Source organism: Lonchura striata, chromosome 3, assembly GCF_046129695.1.
Source record: "Lonchura striata isolate bLonStr1 chromosome 3, bLonStr1.mat, whole genome shotgun sequence".
Classification (NCBI taxonomy): Eukaryota; Metazoa; Chordata; class Aves; order Passeriformes; family Estrildidae; genus Lonchura; species Lonchura striata.
The window spans coordinates 663971-690362 of record NC_134605.1 but is presented as its reverse complement, the minus strand read 5'-3'; the positions used below and the strand labels follow the sequence as shown (position 1 = coordinate 690362).

At 45.2% G+C, this 26392-nt stretch overlaps 1 protein-coding gene and 1 long non-coding RNA gene across 12 annotated transcripts in view; one reads left to right on the top strand and one right to left on the bottom strand.

Annotated features, from left to right (window-relative positions):
- EHBP1 (EH domain binding protein 1) overlaps positions 1-26392 on the bottom strand; it is a 211109-nt gene that overhangs the window by 177856 nt on the left and 6861 nt on the right. For 3 of the 11 annotated variants that reach the window (XM_077781832.1, XM_021555830.3, XM_031504212.2), the window contains exons 1-2: positions 22428-22644; positions 20995-21407 (exon numbers count right to left, since the gene is read on the bottom strand). In XM_077781832.1, the coding sequence (XP_077637958.1) occupies positions 20995-21098 (104 nt within the window). In that variant the 5' untranslated portion in view covers positions 21099-21407; positions 22428-22644. Of the gene's footprint in view, positions 1-20994; positions 21408-22427; positions 22646-26392 lie in introns of those variants that run through there. The other 8 variants (XM_021555825.3, XM_031504210.2, XM_021555832.3 and 5 more) reach the window with 4 other exon arrangements.
- The window catches only part of LOC116183354 (uncharacterized), a 48572-nt gene continuing 44190 nt past the window's right edge, over positions 22011-26392 (top strand). The window contains exon 1 of the long non-coding RNA XR_004147955.2: positions 22011-22097. This is a non-coding gene — a long non-coding RNA (uncharacterized LOC116183354). The remainder of the gene's footprint in view (positions 22098-26392) is intronic.

Here is a 26392-nt window from a genome sequence, read left to right as displayed (position 1 = left end):
AAAGCTTTTTGCCATAGAATTTTACATTGCAGAATACACGAACTGACCCTAGTCTTCAGAAACTGTGTTCTTCACATCCTTTTGGCAGTAGCACAAAGAAGCCTTGACCAGTCCCATCCAGCTGCTCCCCCCATGGGAGCTTGCTTTGCCTGGTCCAATTTAGCCCTGCTGTCACCAGGAGGGGCTCAGTACTGCACAAGAAGGACCACGTCCCACTCTGGCACACCCACAGCCACTCCCCTTAGACAGACATCTACTGCAGCACTGCTCAGTCACAGCGAGCTCCAAACAGCACGCAGCACTCCAGACCACAGGATGCCTGAAGAACCAGGAGCTGCCTCAGGAAGGCTGGTGTGTAACCCCAACAAGCAGCCAGGTGTGTTCAGGCTGACTGCAGGGAGAGCAGGGCTGGCAGGGCCATTCACACAAACCCTCAATGGAAAGTGCTGCTGCACAGCGAAAAGTTCACAGCAAGGAGCTGCCATGAGCCAGATCTTTTTCAGATGCCTGATTTTCCTTTTTATGCTCTTTGGGCAGAATATTTGGTCTACATTTTAACAATTAAAAAGACAGTGGTTTTTTAAACCAAAAAAAAGCTTTGTGTTTCAAGCTGGTAGGGTGCTGCTGCTGAGCAGAGCAGAGGAGGAACTCCACAAACCTGCTGGCACAGCCTGCCAGGACCTGACCTGCTGTGAACTCACTGTGCTGACAGTGACTTCAAGACAGACACTGAGCAACATCAACCATCCCTTGGATTTTAGTCCTACTCATACCTCTACCTGCAGACCAAAAATAACCTCTATACAATAATGTACATGCATTACTGAGGATGCCTAATTGAGTGTTATTCCTTCTTATTTTGAAGCACTAAAGTATAACTGCTCGGTGCATTCTCATGGTAAGAAGTATTAAAAAAAAAACTAAAATGAAACTCTTTGACAAATGCTGCCTGAAATATAGTTTCAGCCCATCAAAAATGCCCACATAAACAACACCTTTTTGTACTAAAAAATACGGAAGAGACTTTTTGGCACACCAAAAGTTTTAATCTGACCCTATTACCTTTCACATAACTTATTTCTGTGTCAAACAGCATTCAAACAGAAGGCGCTACTGGTTTTCAGTCTGCAAAAAACAGAGATTAAAAATTATTTTTTCTGTCGTTCCTGCAAAACAGAAAATTGTATCTTGCACCAAAACCCCTGTTTTGGGAACATCAACTATTCACAATAGACACTTCCTTCTCCAATTTGTCTGAAATATTTAAGAAATGCTGCATAACCTACCTGAGCAATTGAAGAAAAGGATGAACTTTGCTGTTCCTACCTACTGCCTGAGCAAGTTTGACATTTACACACCGATACATAACAAAGCTTTATACTCCTGTTCCACAGAAATTCCAATGCCCACATTAGGACTCAGACAAAGCAAGTTTCAGAACTACAATGCATGAATGCCTCTATCCTCCTCCTCTGCTTGCTATCCATGGACACATCCCAAAGATGATTACAGATCTGGAAAAGCAGAAGCAGAAGAATCTGCCACCATGTGTCTTTTAAAGCTCCCTCCCAAACCAAAAGCACCAGGGTTTTGTTTGTTTCTATTTCTTAAGAGCATGTTTTAGATTACACAAAGCAATTTCTACCATTTGAAGATGCACATAAATTGTGAACATACTAAAAGCTCCTGAGTGGGCAGCATGGGTGGAATGGTACCAACTCATAGAGTTTGTCTGGAAAATTCCTATCACCATCTCAGGTGCCCAGATTATGGAATTGAGATTGTTATACAAACTAGAATTAAAAAAAAAAAAGGCTGATACCTATAAAAACTAAATTACACACAGCAGTCTGCCTCTCATACTTGCAAGGTTGAAAAGCTTGAATAAATGCTTGAGGATGTAAAGACAGCACAAACTCTGGAGTTACACAGAACCCCACAGAAGATTGTACCCTAACACAAACATTCAGTAAGATGAGGGGCAGATTTCCTGGTGAGCTGTGTCCACGCCATAGGAGCAGTGTGGAAGGGCTGGTGTGATACAAACTCACATTTAGTCTTCCAAATGATCACTCTACTGAGCCCTAAATTAATCCATATTTATTTTGAGACACAGGCACTCCTGGCTTATGCAGAGTGAGCTCCCCAATTAAAGCTTCCTCATCTGTCAGCAGCCTCCTTTTGCTTTTGTAAATTAATATCACAAGGAGTAAAAAAAAAAGGGGGGGTGGAGAGTGCCTAGTGAAAGCATGGCATGCTGTGCCAGCTCCTTGCCCCTGTCACTGCCCAGGAGACCAGACTTTGCAAATATCTCCAGGTGCTCTCAGCCACAGCAGAGATGGCATCAAGCAGTATAAACTCAATTTTGGGGGAGGAAGGTGTTGAAGGATGAGATCTTGAACTGCTCTCTCTGCCCTGATTCTGGCATCCCCTGTATGACCAAGCAGGATGGAATCACCTGCGTTCAGCAAAGCAGCCAGGTCCTGGCAGGAACACTCCTGGAAGCAGCACACCTTTCACATCTTCCTGCCACCCTCCAGGGGCACAAAACCAGAGCATTGCACCAGCTGCTGCAAATCTGAGGCAGGCCCAGCCTCAAAACACCACAGAGAAACACAGGAACCTTGCACTGAAACTTGGGCCCCAGCCAAAGTCACACATTTACACACCAAGCAAAAAAAAAAAAAAATCCCAGAGCCTCAACTGACCTCATATTCTCCAAGCTTAGTGAGACTGTCAAAATGTAAAAATTGAGAATGAGCCAACATGGCAAATTTAGCTGCAGGAAGCTATATGTAGATGGTTGTCAACATCAAAGCTATGATTTTCTTGCATGTTAATGAAAAAATTACTAGATTTACAAAATTTTTGTATGTGGTCTCCAGGAAACTGGCAACTGCAATGATCATTTCCCATGAGATGCCCCATTTCATGTTGGTCAGTGACCTTTCAAGACCTGTTTTAAGTTGGAGGTACAGACATAAGAAGTAAAATTATTCAGTCAGTATTTGCAGCTAAATGACTGTTCCAAAGACTGCAAAATTAGAATAATTCTTCCTCTTCTAGCTCAATCTGTTTAAGTTGTTACACTGCTTCCAAGCTGCCTCCTGAAACAAAAGCTGCCACTTCTGATTACAGAAGTCAATTTCAGATTATTTCCATTTACTGCTCAACAGTTCTTTGTATAAAAGACCCAAAGTCTAAAAATTTGTATCATTTTTAGGAAGTTAAAACTGACCAAGCCTTCAATTAATGCCCAAAGTAACACCCATGGCTTATATCCAGCAGCAAGTATTGTCTAAGAAAAGAAGTATGTTTACTCATGGATACTTCACACAAAGCAAAATCTCCTGCCAACATTAGGGGCTTGATATGGCAAAAAATAAACCAAAAACAAAAATGGGGAAAAAAAAAAAAGAAAAAAAAAACTCAACCGAACTGAAAGACCACTACTTCTATTTTTAAATTTAAAAAAAAAAAAATCTTACAGCTTTTAAAACCTGGAAAGTTTTTGAAATACAAACTTCATACATTGCATATACAATTGATGAAACATTGCTGTTCCAAGATCCAAAAACTCCCTAAGAACAGCAACAGTTAAGGACCTAGACAAATTTTGCCAATAACTGCTGCTTTTAAGATGCCAAGCAGCAACTGGAACTGGATTTTAACTATTCATTTCAAGATCAGCTAAACTGGGAAGTAACAGTATATTTATTCTGACTGCTTTAAGCATGGCTTTCAGGTAAAAGAACAAACCTACAGTATCTACAGTATAGCTGAATTCATGCTTATGCTGAAAACACACAAAGAAATAGTACCTTTCAGCCAGACAGGTTTTTCTGTTGGTATTTTTTAAAATAATCTCCCTATAAAATATTTTTCTGTTACAACTAGCTTTCACTCAAGTTGGGCACGCCCACACCAGAGCCTGGCAGCCCTTTGTCCCAGCATCCCTGCAGAAGGAGCTGAGCAGTGGTCCTCCACATTGTCTTCAGTACACCAGTCTGTACCCATGCTGCTGCCTAACAACCACAGCCAGGACACTCCTCAAGGTCCTTTATGCACCCAGAACTGTTGAGATTTAAGCTGCTAAAAATCAACACCCTCCTGTCCTTACTTACATTCCCACTGAAGACACACAGACACAAATATCAACCCCTTCAAAGTCAAATGTTTAACTGGAGACTAAGACCAAAGCCAGCCACTACCTCGGTTCCTGTGTTGCTTTCTCTCTTCTGTCTCTGCTGTCGTGGTTGGTGTTTGATCTCAGCTTAAAACAGACAGAACCTGCACCTTTTCCACACTGTTGTGAAATGCCTGTTGTGTTTTAGGCTGCTGGCTTCCTTACACAGCTGAAGGGCTGTGCTATGGGGTAGTTGTAAAGCAACATCTTCAGCCACAGAAGATGCCTGGGTGCTGGCCAGATTTTTCATTATGTGGATTTGATGTCTTGCAGGCTGGATTCCAGTCCTGTACCATTAAATGAGGCAAAGGGATCAAGAGACAGAACCACTCTATCCCACAGTGCATACAGCTTAAAAGATTAAGTATTTTGTCTCACCTTAGATTTCAATTTTACTCTAACTCAAAAATTTTTTATCTGTAAATACAAATGCGTCTGGTGTGCAAAGCAGTTCTCCTTGGAAGCAGAAAGGTGAATAAAAAGGGAAGCTAGACTGGTTTCTGGAGGGAAATATACTGTTAATCTGGCAAAGGGATGAAAGCCATCCACTGAAAGTAAAAGACAATGCCTCTCAAACCTACTGCAACATCTCGCTGTGCCAAGTGAGGAACAGTGTCCTCACAGTGAAAGGCACACACCTCCTACCAGATTAAGGGCTGCAGAATCTACTACTAAGTGAAGATAAACAGGAGGGAAAATTTTAATTTCAAGCTTTTAGAAGAGTATTACAGTAAAGGAAATTATGATAAGTTGCTGTAAATTATTCTGTTTCAAATAGGAATTTTAATACATTTGTCTAGCTAAGGTCAAAGAAGCCAAATGAATAAAATCCACTCTGCAAACTAACCATCAAGGGAATGAGAATCAATTTTAGCTGTGCAGAGTTCACACAGAGCACTGGGGGGGGGAAAACCAGCTATGTGCAGAATCATCAACACGGACAATAGAGATGCGTGGGCACACAAACCTCTTGGATTCTGCAAAATAAGATTTTCCACATATTTCAGTGGATTTTACACAAAATGCACTTTTCATCTTTAAAACAAACAAGGCTCAAAAGTTGAAGCCTGCAAAATTTTTACATATTTCCTTCTGGAGCATTCAGATGGAAGGCCAGGCTTGGCAGGGCCAGCGCTGCACACACTGCAGCGCCACAAGAGTTTCCAAGAGAAAGGGCAGGCCCATGGAGAAGCACTCAGGAAAATCCAGGTACCACAGTGATGAGCAAATCTCTTGAATCGAGTGTTCAGCGAGGCTTTTTTTATGCACCTCATGCTTTAAGTCAGCTCTCCTTAACTCTGCCACTTTCTGAGCATGGACAAGACCTTACTCAGAGCATTTATCTCAGCTCAATGTTAACTCAGCCTTGTCCCTCTGGCTTTGACAGATGGGCACTGGCACAGTGAGTTCTGGCTGTTCCACTCCCTACTTGTGCAGCACCAACACCTCCTCAGGCACTCTCCTTCCCCAGAGCACCAACACCTCCTCAGCCATTCTCCTTCCCCAGAGCACCAACACCTTTTCAGCCACTCTCCTTCCTTCCCCAGAGCACCAAAACCTCTTCAGCCACTCTCCTTCCTTCCCCAGAGCACCAACACCTCTTCAGCCACTCTCCTACCCCAGAGCACCAAACATCCTCAGCCACTCTCCTTCCCCAGAGCACCAACACCTCCTGAGCCACTCTCCTTCCCCAGAGCACCAACACCTCCTCAGCCACTCTCCTTCCTTCCCCAGAGCACCAACACCACCTCAGCCACTCTCCTTCCCCAGAGCACCAACACCACCTCAGCCACTCTCCTTCCTTCCCCAGAGCACCAACACCTCCTCAGCCACTCTCCTTCCCTCCCCAGAGCACCAACACCACCTCAGCCACTCTCCTTCCCTCCCCAGAGCACCAACACCTCCTCAGCCACTCTCCTTCCCTCCCCAGAGCACCAACACCACCTCAGCCACTCTCCTTCCCCAGAGCACCAACACCTCCTCAGCCACTCTCCTTCCCTCCCCAGAGCACCAACACCTCCTCAGCCACTCTCCTTCCCCAGAGCACCAACACCTCCTGAGCCACTCTCCTTCCTTCCCCAGAGCACCAACACCTCCTCAGCCACTCTCCTTCCCCAGAGCACCAACACCTCCTCAGCCACTCTCCTTCCCCAGAGCACCAACACCTCCTGAGCCACTCTCCTTGCCCAAAGGTCCATCTGAGGAAGTGGGAGTGCTCTGCCCAGCCCTGCAGCTTCAGCTGGACCCAGCCCGGCCAAAGCCTTTATTTATCCTTTATTTATCCTTTATTTATCCCCTGCCACTGCAGCAAGGTCGGGAGGCTGAGCTCTCCCGGCCCTGGCTGCACAGCCGGTGGTCAGTTTTGACATACACGGGGTTTGTGTTTGTTTGTTCTGCAGCCAGACAAGCAATACAGCACCAAATGAGGTGTGAATTTACCCACTCACTTCAATGCAGCTAATGGGCAAAGATGTTTTGGGCCGCTGAAACCCTCAAACTTCAAAGTCAATGGAAATAAGTGTTTTGGAGAAAATGAAGTCCCAGTGTAAACCAGAGCCAGACTCTGCCTTTTGCACACATCACTTCAATGCAAAGAAATCTAACAAAGCAAAGAAAAATGAGTTCAGCCAAAGAGAAAAAAAACAGGAAAATAAAGATGACACAAGGCCAGCTTCATCACGTTATTAACAGCACCAGAACATACAAGTACCTATGATTTTCTTCTGCCTTTGAAGTATTTGATTTCTGTACAATCCTGGGCTTCAAGAATCAGCCACAAAGCAGACTGGAGATTCTGAATGGTGATGAAGGTTTGCTTCTCAAGAGAGAGAGTCAAGAGGCAAAAATGCAGTCAGTCTCTGACCAAACTCAAAGCCATTCTGGCAGTTTAGCCTCATAAATATTTCAAACGTCTCATGAGCTACCCTATCTTTTCCTACAGTAAGTCATAGGACAGATATGCTGGTATACAGTTTTAAAACATGTAAAATAATAGCAACAAACACAGTGCATAGATTTCTTGGCATTTTTTTAAGGGTAGAAAATAAAATGTCTCTCTCCCCCCACCCCCACAATATTCACATTCTCTCTTCCGCAAGCATTACATTTTGGGATCAATTTTACAGAAGTGATATGAAAGAAAAAGCTACAATGCAAAATCCAAGCAGAAAATAAATTACAGAATAAATTCTACACCAATGTAACAAGGAGAGGAAAAAAAACAGCAATTCTAATCCAGTCAATGTGTACACATACACTTAATTACACATCACTCCTTGGATGTGAATTTGAAAAGCAAGTAGAAAACAAACAAGAAACCTTCCCCACAACAAAAGCCTTCCAAAAACCAGTAATTAGTAACTGTAGATCAGGATTACTGGTTATCTCCTCTCCAGAGTTATCTGTCCCATTTTTCTCACATACTCTGCTCCACTGTCCTGCTCTACCTCAATACTGATCCACAACAGTTTCCACTCTGACCACACTTGTAAACAAGCTCATTATTAACATGATTCATATTGAAAAAGAGAAGGGGAGGGGCCACCCTTTTAAGTTTCTAAAGCACAACTTGCAGTTTTTTTCTTTAGTTATGTAGCACCTTGCTATCATAAAGCTGCACTTACATCATTCCTATCAGTACAGAGAGTGTTTCTTGCACCTTCTGTACAATTTCTCTGTACTTCAGTTTTGGAGGCATAGAAGAGGGATCATTTTTCTCTATCACAAAGCAGTCTTGTAAGACTGGATTAGTAATGGAGCTGTGTGGCTGCAGAATTTTTGCGCAGAGAAATCGTTAGCACTTTATTTCCACACAGCAAAGTGACATCTTGTAGTTTTACACCATTACCACTGAACAGAGAGCTGCTACCATCTGGCCTTTAACAGGAGATATAAATCCTGCTTATAAGTAACCGTGGATGTAAAATGTAGAAAAGCTGATGAAAGATGATTTGTGCACACAAATTAGGGAGTGATAGAAAAGATGCCTTTTCTGCACAGTTACAAGGGAAGTTGAAAGGAAGCCTAATGCAGAACCAGGATTTTCTGAGTTTTGTTTCTAGAATTAGACCACATTGCAGAAGGAGAAGAAAAACTTTATTCCACCCTCCAAGTAAAAAATACCTAAATAGAAAAAAATGCACAAAATTTATCAAGTCTGTTCTGAACAAAGGAAGGTGCTAAACTGACTCAGAACTATTTACATAAGGAACAAGAATAACTTTTACTACCACTTTTAGTAACTGTTAGCCTGTATAGCTTTGCAAGCTCTTCTAGCTTCAGCATTCTCAAAAATCATTCTGCTGCTTCTGGCTATGTCTGAAGAGAGAGACAGAGAACACTGTTTGCAATTTCTTTGCTGTGACTGGGAACTTGCATTGGGATAGGATAAAAATTAAACTCCCACAGCACATGTGTATATTGTGTATGCTGCATTATTCCTCCCCTCTGCACATCAGCCACCTGGAAACAGGAACATGGCACCAGTATGGAAAACCATTTACACAGATACAGTGAAGAAAATACAATGTGATGACAATAAAAGGCTTGAGGATATTGAAACATCAATTTGAACTGAGTAAAACTGCATGGGGGAAGGCTTGACACATACTGCAGTTTTATTTGCAAAGCTGTAAGTCTTAGAAGATGTTATAAAAAGAGTACTCAGAATTCTGTAGTATCATATCAATAGCCAGGCTTTCTCTGCCTGCGCCTTAAAGGTAGAAATATTTAAATAAATAAGTTTGTTTTTATTCATCACAGAGAAGAACTCCCAGAACACTTTAAATTTAGATTTCTTCGTTCACTGATTGTTACTATCAGACTCACTCAAAAGGAGGTGAAATCCTAATTAGCACTCACCAAGAAAAGATGGAACCTCCCTTTTAAAACCATTCCTGAAAGAAGTGTGATTACCATGAATTCTGAAAGTGAAGCACTCGTATCTGTTTGGCAGAGCCAAGGGGAAGGACAGGGGTTGTGAGACATGTATGATTGCTCAGGCACAGTGAAACAGCAGAGCTGCTGCTACAGACAAGCTCCTAGCACAGGTATGTGCACACTGCTTGTTCAGCAAAATCAGGTCTGAAAGCTCAACGTGACACTGCGAGTTCCCATTTTAAAGAGGGCACACTTTGTCAGAAGAATTTCCCATGGTCTGGGGCAACAAACATCTGCCTGAATAAAACACAAAAATCTGATTACAGCTGATTATGGGGCTGTAGTCAGTGGAAGAACAAAGGCCTGGGGGCCTGCTACAATTTTGAGTATTTCAGTAACATAAAAAGCTTCACTATTTCAAAGTTACTTATTAATTTACCAGCAAGAAGGCTTGAGGTTGTAAGGAAAGTGAGATTTCTGCTCAGCCCAGTGCACCACAGCACACCTGGAAGTCTCCCAAGGTAACCAAGGGTGGACAAAATTTGTCCCTTATTAGCAACAGCCAGTCCTTTTGCTATTCACCATCAGCATCCAGGCTTTCCATGCCCTTAAGATGGTTCCATTACATACATTGATTTTATATGTACACACCACATCCTGAACTACATATTTGTACTTATTATGTGCAGGTGACACTTTGTCATGTGTCAGCTTTCAGAAACATCTCCCCATCTTAACTTCTTTGCTGGAAGGGATGCTCAGTATAAGGACTTAAGACCCCACCAATGAAGCCCAAGCTAATCAGAGATGATGTTGGCAGAAACACAAGAAGGCTCTGTGGCTGTTCTCTGAAATAATTATTTTTGCTCCACATGCTGGTTGCTCATATTGAAGTCTCTGGTTTTGCACCTCCAAACCCATCAGGTTTGGTACAGGTAAACCTTGTTTACCCTGTACCCACAGACCAGAAGGCATTCAAACAGGGAGAAGAGCCTCACGTTCTGCTCCTCACTCCCCCACTGCTTCCCCCCCAGCTCACACCACCTCACAGCCCATCCTGCCCATCTCTGCTGAAATGCTGGAGCAAGACAGGTGAATATTCCAAGAAAAAGCTACAAGGCTGACCATTTTAAAAGGCCTCTTAGGGAAGCAAAGAACAAAGTAAGCCCACAGAAGACCTACCAAGGCTTCTCTAACCCCATGGCACAGCACAGGAGATGAGGGCAGAACACTCATTCTGTGAGGTTGACAAGGCAGCAGGTTTCTGCTTCTCTAGGTCTTAATGGGGTCCACTGTAAGAGGTACTGATGGTTCTCACAGTGAGGTGAACACAAACAAGTCAGGTTAAATGTCAGTCTTCCTACAGACAAGAATAACTCAAGAAGATTTTCTTGTTTTTTAAATTACAGTTCATTGCCTTTAACTGCAAGTTAAGTAAGCATCCTCCTTTTAACAGCTGTTGCTAAAAGCAGTACTATTATTCTTCCCCCTTTAGCACATGATCTAGTTCCCTAAGAACAAGTTTGTCCGAAATCAATTTATTTACTGAAGTCAGCATTTTTTTCCCCAGGAGGAAGCAGCCTTGTGTACTGTAAATGCTTTATTAGAGTCCACTCCAGACAACAAAACTGAATCTATGGGCAAAAATGTCCATATTCCTGTTTCCAGTAGGGCAACGGGAAAGGAGACAAGGGACTGCACTGTCACCTGCCACTTAACTACAATATTAACCACTACCAGCAACACTGAAGTGACTGCTGATGGCTCAGAGGAGCACCCAGCACAGGCCTGGATAACCCTCACCCTGAAAATGCAGGTAATGCCTAGTTTTACTGCCACTTTCCCATGCAATACAGCTTCTCCCGAGGCAGCCAGAGCAGGAGGGAGCTCCAGGAACAGATGGGGAGCAGAGAAACACAGAAATGTATCTAGCAGCTCCCTGCTCCAAAAATACACTGCACAAATGGCCACATGGAAGCACAAACTGACACAAAGCCTACTTCCAGGCACAGGGAAAGAGGCTGGGCAGCCAGCAGCTTTTGCCCTTGCAGATTCTCCAGTGTCTAAGAAAAGGTGAAGCTATGGAGTTTTACCTGCAGCCATAGGGTCTGACCAAGACTCCTCTCTTCTATCCAGAGGCCCTTTGTCACACAGCCCATGGAAATAACAGCTGGAGGTTTCCAACCCTGCAAACCTTAGCTGAAATTGCCTGCTGAAACTTTGCAATCCAATGCTGAATTTGCTGGCCAGATAGAAAACTCAGGCATGTTTCAACATCACAAAAAACTTTCCCTCTATGAAGCAAAGCTAAAAATAAGCGAGAGGCCCAAGGTTGAAAACGGACAACACAGCAGAAAACTTGTCATAACCACTGACAGCATGGACCCATGGAGCACAGCAGTGCTGTGTGCCTGCAGATCACAGTGCCCTGGCTCTCTGAAGAGTGGCAGCAGTGTTGGTGTGGAGCTGTGGGCAGCCCCACAGGTGGCAGGGGATGTGGCAGGGGCAGCCCCTCACACCCAGCTCTCTCCGGACCTTACTCCAGCTCTCTCCTGGCAGCAGCTGCAGGCTTCCAGCTTTTCTTCCCAGAAAAGAGGGAAGGATGTGGGGGCAAAAAGGAAAAGTTGCCTTTCCCCACCCTCCAGCTGACAGAACAGTCTTACAGTCACAGATTAAAGAAAGCACCATGTCTCAAGCAGCACATGTTTATCATTCTAGCACTATGGGTGATCACACACCCTCAATCCTCCAGCAAAGCATCCCTTGATTACATCAATGGCTATGAAAATTTAGGGTGTTAAGATTACTCTTGGCGAGCCTTCAGCTAAAAATTTTTAAAAATCAAATCCCATTTAGTATAGGGAAGGAAAGGAATCTCTGAAAAAGGAAATAATTCCTTTAAGTCTGTCACAGTATCTTGAACAGATATGTAGACACTGGAGCTCAGAGTAGCCATCTACAGTGAAGAAAGTAAACCATTTTAGCAGTAAAGACAAAAAAAAACACCAACAAACAAAAAAATAAAAGCAGAGCTTACAACCCATGATTCCCTTTTCCACAGGCACAAATCCGAAAAAAGGGGAGAAAGGGGTGTGAAACACAATTGTATTTCTAAAAAGTATCTTTCAAAAAGTGTGAACAGTAAACAGAAGCCATCCTAAATATGCCTCAAAATCAAGTAATGCTGTTATAAATTCTTTCAATTTTTGTGGTATGAGAGGAAGCAGTAAAAAATGGGTCAGGCCTTTCTCATTCTTAAAATTTTCTTACATGTCAGAGATGAAGGAATGCAGGGGAATTCACTCACTCAACAGACACTCCAAGCACTCTATCCAGTTAAGATCTGCTCTTGAAGCAAAAAAGAAGTTTAAAAATCTTGTTCTCTTGAAATTTTTCACAGCTTTATACAACTATTGCTCCAGTTACCTACAGAAAATGACAAACCACTAGATCAGTTTTCCAGGAGACACAACTGATAAAAGACAGGTATAGCTAGAAAACACAGCCTAATAGATTTGCCCACCTGTCAGCATAGCCAGAGCTGTAACTCCAGAGCTACAACCACATCAGGTGTCACCAGGAGCTGTCAAGGTTAAACCCTCTGCTAATAAAGCAAAGACAAATCAGCAACAGGTTGGTTTGGAAATTTACAGATCTGAGTTAGATCTTTGCTGCAAAAGAGAACTTTTGACAGCTCTTTTTTGTTCTTTTAAATCTCTTCCTGTGTACTGACATAAACAAAGGGATTCAGAGTTTACTCAATGAGCAGACACAAAGTCAAGGAAATTCACAGTACTCGCTGAGTGGCAGAGTACAGTGTGCTGCCAACTGGATTCAGTGCTCCAGATTCTCCAGTTACTTCATTCAATTCAGCTTTTGCTATCAACAGCACTGGCTATGCAAATACTCTTCCCAAGCACGGCTGGGAAGGGAAAGTCAGTTTATGACACGGGATGTAAAAGCAGAGGCATCACTGCATAAGTCTGAGCTCTAAGGAAAGGTCAGGACAGCTATCATCCCAGGGCATCAGCAGCAACACACCTAATGGAAGAGCTGACTTAGGGAATGTCTTTTGTCTGTCTGGCCTAGGTGAAAGGTGATGGGGCTTGTCCCAACAGGAGCAGATGAATTTACACTCCCAGTAAAAGTGCACCCATCAGAAGCCACATCTCCCACTGCTGCAGCCAGTGCCACCCATCGAGCAGCCCCAGACAGCTCTGACCTGTCCTACAGCACCAAGGCAGCACACAGCACTTCCCTGGGGAGAAAAGAAGCCACTGAACACCAAGGGTGACTGCTCTTCACAGGTGCTCGTGGAGGTGGCACACAGGAAATGAGCAGCAGCAATACAGAAGCCAAAACTGATGTGGTAGGAGAGAGCCTTAAAATAACCCGGGATTGCTCTAATTCAGTTGTTCTTGGAACTAGAAATAAAATATTTTGCCTTTGTGATGTTTCATCAGCACCGAAGCCATTTTTCAAAACAGATCATTAGAAATGAAAGGTCAGAGCTGCTTGTGTGCTGTTAAGCTGATACAGCAGCTCACCCAAAACAAAGCCCACAGAACGACTGCAGGAGCGTGCATGTGAAATAAAACCCCAAACCAGTTTGTGCTAAAATAAATACACAGAGCCACAGAAACTGCAGCTCAGCAGCTGCAGACAGTTAAGCAGCTGCAGAGCCTGGCCATAGCTTTGGAGTAATCCTCAAGAAAGTCTCTTTAAATAATAAATTAGAAACAAAAAGAAACCCCAGTAATGACTCTCCACTACAAACAGAGCATCAACAGGCAAACGAGAATTACTTTGGCACTGCCCATCTTTACAGGTTTGCAGGCAGCTAGAAACTGTAGTTCAGAAGGGCATGCACTTCTGATTCATCTCAAAAGCTTGTGCACTTCGGAGCCCTACAGTGACAGCACAGGGCACTGACTCAGGATCTGGGTGATTTAGCTGAAGCACTCTGAGATGCTCTTGCCTGCAGCTGTGGCTCATCTCACCGCTCTGGCAGATTTTCCATCCCATTGCATCAGGACAGCACGAGGGAGGTGTGCCTGCTCCTCAGCTGCTGTAGTTCACACTCGCCTGACAAATGGGAGCTGAAGTTGATGGCACTTAATACAAACACACCTCCCAGCCTCCCTGTCACCCTGCCTCTGCTCCAGGGCAGAACACAACTGCTGCTCAGGGACAGTGACACCCCGCTCCTCTCCTGAATCCAGGAAACCTCATGAGTCAGAGCCTTGGACAACAGCAATGTTAGTTATGGTTCTGCTAATTTTAGCTCCTGCTTTACCCACAGTTCCCAAATCCCTGCAATGACTCTCCAGGTGCCAACAGCCACGGCTACCCCACACCTCAACTGCCAAAACACACAGCTTCCAGATGAGAGGCTTGGTGCACTCACACAAACTGTGCTGCAGAGAGACACTCTCAAATAAAGACAAGAGGAAGAAAACAAGGACAGCTTTATTTACCCTACTGCTCTGCGCATATCTTAGTAGGAACAAAAGTTCATCGGCACAGTTCCTGTGTTTCAGAGTCCACTCCAGCACACACAAGACAGACTTTGTGCACAGGGTAGCCTAAGGAGTGTCCCACAAGGCAGCAAACAGCCTGCAAGGGCCAGCTGCTACCCCAAGGAGTGAAAGGAGAGAGGGGCAAAGGAAACAAACACACACTTCACACGCTCTGCTCAGAGTAAACTGGGAAGGCTTTTAGAAGTAAATAAACACACACACCCATACTCTCAGAAAGCCACCCAAGCAGAATGCTTTTACTACCGTAGCTGAAGGGTTTGTTTTATAAGAGTAGTTTCCCCAGATTTAGTCAACCTTACCAGCCTCCTCCTCCTCCTTCTCTCCTTATTCACACCAAACTGTGAAAGGGACTTCAGCTCTCTCCAACCAATTAAAAACTAATTGAAACAACAGACTGGCGCTATACAGCCTGAGCAGTCTAAGAGATGGCAGACTCAGCTCGTACGAGGCCTACACCATGTCATAATATTTCACCTTTTATTTCACCTCGTAGCACAAAGAGCTGAAAAGAATATTCACATGGATCCAACCCTAAGAAAGAAATTGAAATCTTTATTGCAGTTCAAGTCACTGGGTTCAAATGAACAGCACACGTTCTTTACTGCATGTGTGCATCACAGTGCCTGCAGGAACAGTGCAAGGTTTTATTTGTTCCAAAAGCTCCGTGAGGAAGTTATGCACACACAGCTTCTCTCTCAAAAAGTACGGCTAGTTAGAACATAAATTAGTGTATTTTGTTCATTCAAGAAGACATCTTCACCACTCTAACTGACCATTAAAGTGAAATTTGTCTACACCTGGATATAATCAAACATTTTCTGCTTTTGGTATTACTTTTGTTACTGCTAGGACAGGAAACAAGGAATTGCTGAAAAGAAATGTATCTTTCAGAGACAAACAAAATTCAGAACAAGTATTTATGCCCAATCTTTTGGCCCTACAGATACTAAATTTTGTGCCTGCAGCTATCAATGCATTATTTTAGAAACTGGACACAGAGACACAAGCACTCTTAAAACACTGCTTCAAATAGAAAATGGGTATAAATGTGCAGCCTAAAAAGTCATCAGCAAGGAAGACTTCCCAAACACCTGTACCTTTCCTACAGAAATTTCTTTGCTGCCAGTATGCAGCCAGCAGCTCTGATGAGAAATCCCCAATTCGTGGTCCATGGAACAGACCCCAGGCTGTAAGAAGAGTTAGGAGGGGAGCTTGGCAAGGTAGGGAAGGAATGCAGCTGGCATTAAGGAGTTGGGATTCATAGGCAACCTTCTGACAGAGTCCATAGGAGCAAATCTAAGTTTCTGCAATTAAGGATTTTCTTTTTGATACAAAGAAGAGAGACCCAAAGTGACAGAGGATAATTGCTTTTGTGTGTGGACAGTAAATGTGTTTTAATGGACTGCAGAAATAAAGGGGGAAGACAGCTGTAAGGCAGCTGGTGGTGATTATTTGGAAAGAGTATGTTTGACACACAATTTAAGCCTTCAAAAAATCCTCCATCAAAACCAGAAATGAATGGCAAAGAAAATGCTGAAGTGTATTTGTAAATGGAGATTAGTTAGTGTGGAATTAGAACTCAATAAAAAGTATAAGGACAGAGTACAATTTCATTGAGAAGAACAGAAGATAAAACACAGGAGAAATTGCATGGTGCTTTCCTTGCATGAGTTACACATGCCACAGTACACCCAGATCACCAACAGCCCAGCCTGATCAAAAAGCTCTGCAGAGCAAGCCCATGACACAACAGCACAGTGCACAGCAAAACTAATTCAAAGAGCTTCAATATGATCATCCTTTATAGTCAAATGCACTCAGGGACTCATGAAATCCCCTCTAAGAACCGAGCAAATGAATTGAGCAATGTGCCAGCCCGACCCCATGCAGGCAGGCAGGGGCTCCACAGCCAGCAGTGAAGCCCAGCTCTCTGGTGGCCTCCGGCTCCGAGGGCTTTGCTGGAAAGCAGCAAGCACAAGGCAAGCAGATCACTGGGGACCGTGCAATCTCAAAAAGCTCATTTCTCTCCCATGCACAATGCATGCCAAATCTCGAGATTCCTGCAGCATCCAGTTATGAAACTACAATAGAAGAGGAAAACAGATGGCTAAAGCCTTTTGAAAAAAAAAAAAAAAAAAAAGAAAAAGATTAAGCCTTACTTCATTTCCAAAAGAGAAATATGTGTATTTGAAAGGAGAGAACCTACTGCAGACCATACCTAATCGATATAAAAATAGGCAACTTGCCTTATGGACATGAAGCCTGTCTTCAGTTAAAGCTTCTGAACATATGAAAAGTTTAACCCTTTTAAACATCACGGCTCACTGTATTTATAAGCAGGATTTAAAAGCAAAGCAGTTCATGTAAGAAATGACAGACATTACAAACATTGTACAAAAATAACATTTCTTTATCTCTAAAGCAACTCCTGAACACAAATCCTGTATATAAGCCTCTATGTTTACTCTTTTCCAGCCTTTGTAAGCAGTTAGCACCTGTGTTCAGGTGAGCAGCTTTCTTGCTCATCAAAGCATCCAGTGAACAATGACAAGTTAGGAACTTGGCAACCTGAATTCTCCAAGTTCAGCCATTCTCTGTGGAAACCAGTCAATATTACACTTGAAGCCTCTGTTGAGTTTTGGCTTGTGAGATATCACAACAATAAGGAAACAGAAAAGCCACCCTAAAGAGCTCATGTGTTCAGCAGCTCTATAAAACTGCTATCAGAGCTTCAGGTCAAGTACTGGAACTGATCTCTGGTCCAAAGGAGACGTTTCCTCCTCTGCTGAGCCTGGATCTCAGACAAGCCTCGACTCAGCTGCCAGAGCAGAGGCCTCCAGCAGCTGGGCAGCCCCAGGGTGCACAAGAGATTCATGCTGGGCTGGCAGCTTGAGCCAGGATCAACAGGAGACCTGGCCTGCTCCAGACTGGCAGCAAACCCAAAGGCACCTCAGCCAGGGCCTGACACCGACCTTCAGGCACCTGGTCTGGGTTCCCTGCACAAGTCACAGCATTCCAGCTGCCAGGGATGCCCAGCAAGCCTCTGCCCTGACAGCACAGAGCAGGGAATACAGCTGTTTCTGTAGGAGCCTGAGCAAACGAGTGAGACAGATTTCTGGTTTTGTTCAATGACTCTGCACTGAATTAACTCCCTGCTATCACATGTGGGCCTTTCAGGCCAGGGCTGCAGTTCACTGGGGAGCCGTGTGGAAAATCCTGAGCTGCCCCAGCTTAGTCCAAGGGTAAGTGGAGGATGACACACTCCAGCACTTTCAAGCAAGCACCTTTCAAAAGAATCAACTGCTTATATGATTAATGCAAAGTACGATGTTTTTGCAGTAGCAGGAGTCACTAATCCATATTAAAGACCACGACTACATCTGTTTATTTATTTATTTTTAATGAAAGGGTCTAAATAAACCAACTGCTCAATTTTTCAAAGGTACTGAGCAGCCACAATAATTAGGTCTGGGTCAGTGGGAGCTGCCAAAATGCCACAGAAGTGACTCAGTCCTGTTAATTATCTGAAAAATAAGGAACAGTGACAACACTGGACACTCCATCACGACCTATCTCCCCCAAACACACCACCAAGGAAAAGCAATCATTTGAGAGTGGCTGTCTGTAACCATTAATAGGGACAAGTATAGGAAATTATACAGGAGAAAAAGCAAGGAAAGGTTTCAGCCCAATCTGTACCTAGAGATAATATAAATCCTTAAAAAAAAGTGAAGTAGCAACACCACAGCAGTGGCAACTTCTCACAGTACCAGGAGAATGCCAGGAAAAAAAAAGAGCAGGAACTATTTTAAACACTAAGTAAACAACAACAAAAAAAAAACCCAAACAAAAACAACAACAAAATAACTCCAATCAATACAAGTCCAGAGGAAACCGACTAAAGCCAAGCAGAAATTCACCCAACCTTGCACACCATCCACAATCAGGACAAAAACATTCTAACACACAAGTCTCTTTCTGAAGAGTCAGACAAATGGAAACCTAACAGAAGACAGCAGCTCACAAAAAGGCACACAGCCTGTTTTGGTCATGCACAATCCTTGCTCACAGACACTTCTCAGTTCCAGTGTGTTTATGACTGTGTTGTCATTTACTTTAAAATATGAATGGAGCATTCTTTTCCTCCAGAAACACTGCATTGTTAAAATGCCAGTACATTAAAATAACTTACTGCTTACTACATTTCAATCAAGCAAACTACAGACTACAGCACTGACACTTAATATATATTGAGTGCTTTCAGCAAGAACAGCATATGGAGCTCATTTCTTGTGTTTTGTTCTCACATGGGCCAAACTCAGAGGCAAGACTTAGAAACAGATGAAGCAGTGATTCTTCGGGCATGCACAGAAACTGCATCTTCTCCAAAGTCAGGGAAGCATTTCGTTGAAGGCTCTCAAAATACATTCATATTTAAGCCTCCATTTCTACAGAAGTTCGATTTACAGCAGAAGTATTTTAGGTTGCATGCTTAATGAACATTTTTGTTAAGGTTCTCAAAATAACAGGAAGCAGAATCAAAAAGCTTACAGTCAAAGGACTTTTTGAGTTATGTTTTTCCCTATTGTGATTTTTCCTAGAATTCATCCACATTTCACCACCATACTGGTCCTTTGTAATAACCAATACAAACACTGATCTTGTCTATATTTAAACCCAAGAATGTAGAATGAATGTTCAGAAGGATAACCTTTTTGCAAAAATATAGTTACATGTCTGAGGTTTGGAATGGCTCTCTGACTTCATACACAGACATTCTGCTAGGTGGGCACTCTCAGTTATGATTAACCAATAAGCTGCCTGTTTCTAAAATAATTAGAGAACTTTTGTGTATGACTTTTTCTTAAACCAATGAAAGGTTAGCTGCAATTCCAATGCAAACATTCCCCTGCAGGATTTATACTTTAGTGCTGAAGCATCCTGCAAATTCTCAGCAACGAGTGAATCAAAATGAAAATGAAACCTAAAACAGCCTCGTTAATGCAAACAGAACATAATAAGTAATAAATGCAACTACTGAAAAAAAACTGATCAACCAAAATTACTGTGGAAAACTCCTTGGCCTCTTTGGGACAGCAGATCCCATAAAATAAGCAGGACAGCTTCTTTCAACTTCTACAATGCTTCCATTTGTAAATTTACTCTGCTAAAGCAAGTTCAACTCCCAGAAAAATTCTGGTTTTTAAACATCCTAGGCAGGAAGACAACTTGCTAAAAAAATCCAAAACATTTTACCTGACAGTGCTCCTTTAAGGCAGAGCAGTGTGCAGCCTTCCAGCATATTTGACAGAGATTTCCTGCTCCAAGAAATAGAATTTAAATTTGTAGAGGCAATTACTCATATCCAGTGAAAGCGGCCAGTGCATGTGCCAAACTTGCCAACAAGAAGGAAGGCCAAGTATTAGAAAGGAGACTGTAGTTTATTACAAGGCAATTTGAACATCTCAGTCCACGAGGTCTGGAAAGTATTTTCTTCATCCCCTGACACTACATGCTCACATTAATGTGAGGAATTATGTCAGTAATATCAATATTCCAAACATATAAAACAGCAGTTAAGTATTTATATAATGGAGATCTTCCTCTGACTATTTAAAAGCTGCTTCTAGTCTTGCCTAGAAGATTTATTTAAGCTCATTTTGCACAGAAAGATGATGTGCCAGACCCACACCATTAACTGCTGTCTAGTCAGCTCCAAAGCCATCCAACTGGACTACCATTGAACAAAATTCCTCTCTGACTAAACAAACACCTTAAGGCAATTCCCTAGGACCTGCCTCTTGCCCCTTCCTGTTAAAAGATAGAAAGGAGAAATGGAAAAGAAGGAAAAAGACTACCTCCTCGGGTAAGGAAGTCAAAAATCAAAATGAGCATCCAAACCCACATGTCCCATGACCACCATATCCAGGACTGATCTCTGATGCCCCATCAAACAACTCAAGTGTCAGCAGATAGCCCTCAGCATCACCAAACTGGATTGGCAGATGGAAAAGAGCTCATGGGAAACACTAAAAAAAAAAAAAAACCACCAAACAAAAAAAAACCACTAAAAACCCAAAACTGACAACCAAAACCACACAAAGTCACAGATGCCAGCTAACACACGTACCCGCCTCTGCAAGGTAAAAGCAATGCCAGCCTGGAAAATCAATAGTACAGAACAAAGCCAGCAGGTCCAGGGTAACCATGCAGCAAAGCCAGCACCCACTGAGAAAGACAAGCAGCTCATGCAGCTGCTTCTGCAATGGGCTGGCAAGAGAAGTAAGGGGATGCAAGAGCAATGCCCCTACCACACAATACACATCCTTCCTATTTCAGCACCAACAACTTAGTCCATTATTTTTTACAGCAACACGAGCTGTTTCTTACCATTTTTTGGTGCACTCAACCATCAGTTCCTGGTAAGAGGCCACAAACTGGAACTTGGATGCATGTTTCCCAACACGCTGCAGTCTCTTCCAAACTGAAGCCATGATGGTGAGAAATACCAGTCCTCTCACACAGCAGGAAATGCGTGAACAGCAATGGAGCTTTCAAAGAGCGTGTGTGCTTGATAGTAGCAGATTTATATACAGACACAGTAAAAAGAGTGTGGGAGAAACTTGACGGGATGTCTACAATTCATATTCTGCCTCTGCCCTCCTCAGGGTAAATCCCAGTCCAGTGGAATGGCTCATCACTGGCCAGAAGCAGCGTGCAGTAGGAGTAGACAGGTAATGGAAAGGCAGTTCTCTCATGGAATCTTCATTCTTCACACAGCAGATGAAGGGAAGACTGCAGGACTGGAAGACAAATGAGACAGGGAGAGATAGCATTGGTTAATACACTTCTTACTAAGTGCTGCAATTGCACGTGATCTCGTACCTTTCAAAGAACTACAAGCAACCACAAAAACACAGCCCTTTCCTGTTGTCATCCACACCTCCGCCCCCCCAACCCCAATTAAATAAATAAATAAAAACACTGCAGCAATTTCAGGAATTCAAACCACGAGGCTGTTCGGAAACATATCAACATATCCTATTATCAGCGACATCATAATTGGCAACTGCAACAAAAAAGGGCAGCTCAGGGCCACAGCGAATCCTTGCGAAGCATCTCCGGGAAGCAGCGCGAAGTGGCTGAGGTGCTGCCAACATGCACCCGGAGGGAGGGACACGGGGAGATGAAGTTCTTTGTCTTGATGACAAAAGGTGTAACAGTTGTTTCCTCTAGCACAGCTCCCGCTTTCATTCCTCTGTCCAAAGAGGAGGATCAGCCACGAAGACAGCAAGGGAGTGTTGCTGCCCCAACGCCTGTGCCAGGGTGAGGAGGAGGACGGGAGAGGAAGGGGCATTTCCCGAGTCCTGGCTACCCAGGATTCCCCATCTTCCTCGCCGCATCATATTGAAATGGAAATGTCTCTCCATCCTGCACTGAGGAGCACTGAGGAGCGATCATCAGGGAAGTGAAAAGGGAGAGGAGAAGCACAGGTGGGTCTCCTCTCTCGGAAGGAAAGCAGCATCTGCGCTGGGTGCGGAGGGAAAAAAGCCTCTTCATGAGGAATATAGGGAGGCACAGGCTGGCCGCAGCTGGCGAGAAGTCAGGGCAGGATGGCATCAGAGCGGGCGAGGAGGCCACCTGAGGCGGAGTGGCCCCGGGAGAGGAGGGAGGTCCCCGCGCAGCCCCGGGCGAGGAGCGCCGCGCTCCGCCTCGGCAGCCGCGGCCAGCCCGCCGGGCAGCGCCCCCCGCCCCGGCCGGGAGCCCTCCACCACGCGAACGGCACCGGCGGCAGCGGCGGGCGGCTCCCGTGAGGCACTCACCTGCCGCCGGCTCCTCCGGGCGGTCCCGCCGGGCGGGCGCGCTGGCACCACACGGCAGGCGAGAGTCAGCGCCGCCGCTGCCCATTACCGCGGCAGCCCCGCCGCCGGCAGCGCCCTGCGGCTGTCCCCGTCCTCCCGCAGCCTCATGGCGAGCGCCGCTCTCCCGCCGCTCTCGGCGCCGGCCGGGCACACCGCGCGGCTCGCGGCGCCTCACGCCGCCACCATCGCCCTCCTGCCGGCGCCGCGCCGCGCCCGGCCCGCCGCGCCCCCGCCGCCCGCCGCGGGCCCGCCCCCGCGCGTCATTGGCCCCGCCGCGCGCCCTCCGCAGTCCATTGGATGTCGCGCCTGTCAATCACCTCGCGCAGCGCAGGGGGGAGGTGAGAGGAGAGGGCTTCGCAGTTCTCCCCCCCCCGCCCTCAGAGCCCTGCTGTGATTGGCCATAGAGCCCGGGGGGGCGGGATCCTCCCGAGAAGCGGCCACGCGATTGGCCGGCGCGGCTGTCTGTCAGCGCGCGGCGATCGGCGGCGCCGCTTCCCCGAGCCGCGGGGTGGGCGCGGCGCGAGGAGCGCGGTGCCAGGGGCGGGACCCGCCGGGCCCCGGGCCGGGGCAGGGCCGGAGGGAGCCGGAGGGAGCCGGGAGGAAAGCCGCGATGCCTCCCGTGAGGCGAGAGCGAGCGGCCGCGGATGGAGGCGGCGGCAGGGAGGAGGCACCGCGGCGAGGGCCGGTCCCCGCGCCAGGCCCGCGCGCAGTCCTGCAGCGCAGGCCGCGGTCCTGAGGGGCTGCGGCGTGCGGGTGCGGCCGAGGAGCTGCTGGGAGTTAAATACCGCGGGCAGGACGCTGTAGCTTGGCTGATTTAACCTGCGTGCCAGGGAGCGGCTCCCCGGCGGGGGCTGGAGCTGTGCGCAGTTCGGTGTTAAATGTCTGCCAGGGAGAGCGCTGATCTGCTGGCGTGCGGCTGGGAATTCCCGTAGCCGCGCTGGCAGAACGCTGCTGTGCTCTGAAGGCGTCGGGACCCTCGCTGCTGGGTTCCAGCATTCATCTAAAATTAACCAGCCGCTTGCCCATGTTGCCCTCGTGCCCTCTGGACACCTGTGCAGGTGTGTTTGAGTTTGGGTTCCAAAGCGCCATTGGACGTAGTGAATTCCAGAGTCAGGCTAGTGTGGTTGTGTGATCTCTGGGAGCTGATCCTAAACCTGTCAGCCATCCGAGTCAGAAACTAAGCCAGCTATCAATGGAAGCACAGGGAAATACGGAAGATAATGCAGTGCAGCTCTGAGAGCAGCTGGAAAATTGAAGCCTCGGGGCTTTGCAGTCCTCTCTTCTTTCCCATGACAAACCGAATGGAGTCCAAGCCTGATCCACAGTCTGGGAGGCTCCTTATCCCAGTGTTTTCCTCCTTTCCCCTAAGCTGCCTCTCACTCTCCTGGCATATTGCAGAGCCTGCCAGCATTCAGTGGCTGGAGTGAAAGAAGAGAAAGAATGACTGTGTGGATGGCCACAGGCCTGAGCTGAGCTAAGTTACTTCAGAGAGGTTGAATATTTGGGCTATTGAAAAGGTCAGCCCTTTGCTTACAATGTGTTACTCTTCAGCCCTTACCCCAGCTGCCAGAGGGTGTGCACTTGGAGCTGTCCTGGAAGAGGCAGTGGTTCTCCTTTTTTTAAAGTGTTACACTGAAATGTTGCAGACAGTTGTACTACTCATACAGATTTTCTTGGAAAATCCTTTTTTATTTCCCCTGAATATTTTTGAAGTTAAGCAAAAAGACTTGAATATTTTGTACATTTGTCTTAACACATCTGTCCCAGTTTTGCAGCTGGTCTACACACACAGTAATTCCAACACACTTGAGGGAGGCATCACTGGGCTTTTTAAGTGCATATCACCTGCTTAGGATTTGGGAAATGAGGCCAGGATTTCCAGAGCACATCAGACTGAGAACATGCAGTATGGAGCCCACAAATACTTGGTTCTGACTTGGAAAATACCAGATGGAAAACTGGCAGCTGTGATGTGAAGTGGATCAAGCAAGGCAATTTAAAATTCCAGTGGCCCTGAAGAGATCCTTGGTTCTTCATACCAGAAAAACATCAAGTAATCAGTTGTGCTGATTGTATTTCAGAAGTTGTCTTAGTATTATATTACCAAAAGTTAACCCGTGAACTCCTCTGATTTATCTCCTGAATAACCTGCAGCACCCAGGCTAATTCCTAAGACATCCCTGTGACCAAGACTTTCCTCCAACGGAGATAGACATTTTCTGTCCAGTGGAATAAACACAGAAGGTCTGGTGGTTTATCCAGTGACTTGTGTTTCAAACATCATTATTTATTAACATTTTCCATTTCCTTCATAGCTTTTGGGTTCAAGTTACAGCAGGCTGGGAGGTACACAGTGTAAGGCTGCTTTTGCCTTTGTTGTGTGGGGAGAAATACAACACAGGCAATTATCCTACAGATTATCTGGTTTTCAGCTTTTAAGAGCAGCCATCCTCAGTTCTTGTGATTTTGGGGAAAGCTTGGGAGGTTTCAGAGGGTGAGAGGAATTACTGTGGGAGGAAGGGTGAGATCTTCAGCTGCAGATTGGAAGCTAGAGGCCACCACAGCATTCTCAGGTTACTGACTGAGTCCTACACCAGACCAAGTCAAAAGCTCTTGTGACTTCTACTGGCAGCTCAGAGCCCAGAGGAGCCAATAAATGGCAAAAAGGGATTAGCAAGGACAGGGATGAGGAGCCCCAAAGCTCCTCCTTGGGTCAGAGTACTCAGATGGGTCAGCAAGGACCCCTGTGTTGACTTCATTTCCAAATTGCAAACATCTCTTGACTGGTCCTGCTGGCCACAAGCCCGATTCGTGACAATGGCCCAGCTCAAACATGGTCAGCTCAGGATCTGAGCCAAGCTTTGGGCAAATGGTCACATTTTTACTTAATCCAATATTATGAGATTGAAAACAAGCTGGTTACACCAAGGTACCCAATGCTGTCTTTTAATGTCAGTAGCTGAGTGAAAAACTCTTGTGTGACTCCCAGAAGGGTCCTTCTGATTACAAAAAAAAATGGTGCTTTACTTTATGTACAGTGTCAAATCTCTTCTGCAAGCAGGAAGAATAGTCATGTGAAGAATAGGTAGGTACTGTTTTATTATTTAACGTGTATGACACAATCTACTTAAACCATACGTGTGTCACATCTGCTGCCTTCCTTGCCTGTGGAGGGACAGCTGAGGAAGTGTATTTGTGTGTATTTGTGTTGTTTGTGTATCATCTGTGTTGTCCTGGAAGTGGCACGGCACAGGATGCTGAGAGCTGCTCAGGCTGGGAGGTTGGTGGGGCTGGCCAGGGAAGCCCCAGAGCAACCTGACCCTGTTCTTTATAATCACCAAGGACACCCTTACTATCCAAGAGCTCATGCTCTGTGGCTCCTCTTTTCCCCTTGCTGTCTCGACACTCAGACTCACAATGTCCACAGAAATCTCCACTCACAATCTCCACAGAAATCCCTGTGTATTTTTTTTTCTGGATTTTGCCTCCTGTTCCCTGGCTTTAACTGATGGTGGAAGAATTCAAACTTCCTGGCCCAAGTAGAGGGATGATCTATCCTCTATTTCTATTATTCCCTGTCAGGCTTTAAAGCTCTCCAGCCTCTCCCTTATCCTTCAATGCCTCGTCATCGGCGTGACTAAGGACAGGTTGTTCACCAATTGAAAAATGACCTTTGCTAAGAAATAGCTGTCATAAATCTCCATTTCCCTGTCCTTCTGTGCATGAGCCTGCAGAAATGTCACTGAGGAAATCAAGGAATTGGATTATGTCAGATTTGCAAGAACATCCTGCTTTCTGAGGCAGAGGTCTGTGTACATGAGGTTGCCCATACCTGCCACGTTTTAACCTCCTTGTATTTCCAGATCCCATCAAACTTTTTGATCCCCTCTTAATTAAAGTAGTGGAGAATTTGTGCTGACCTCAGT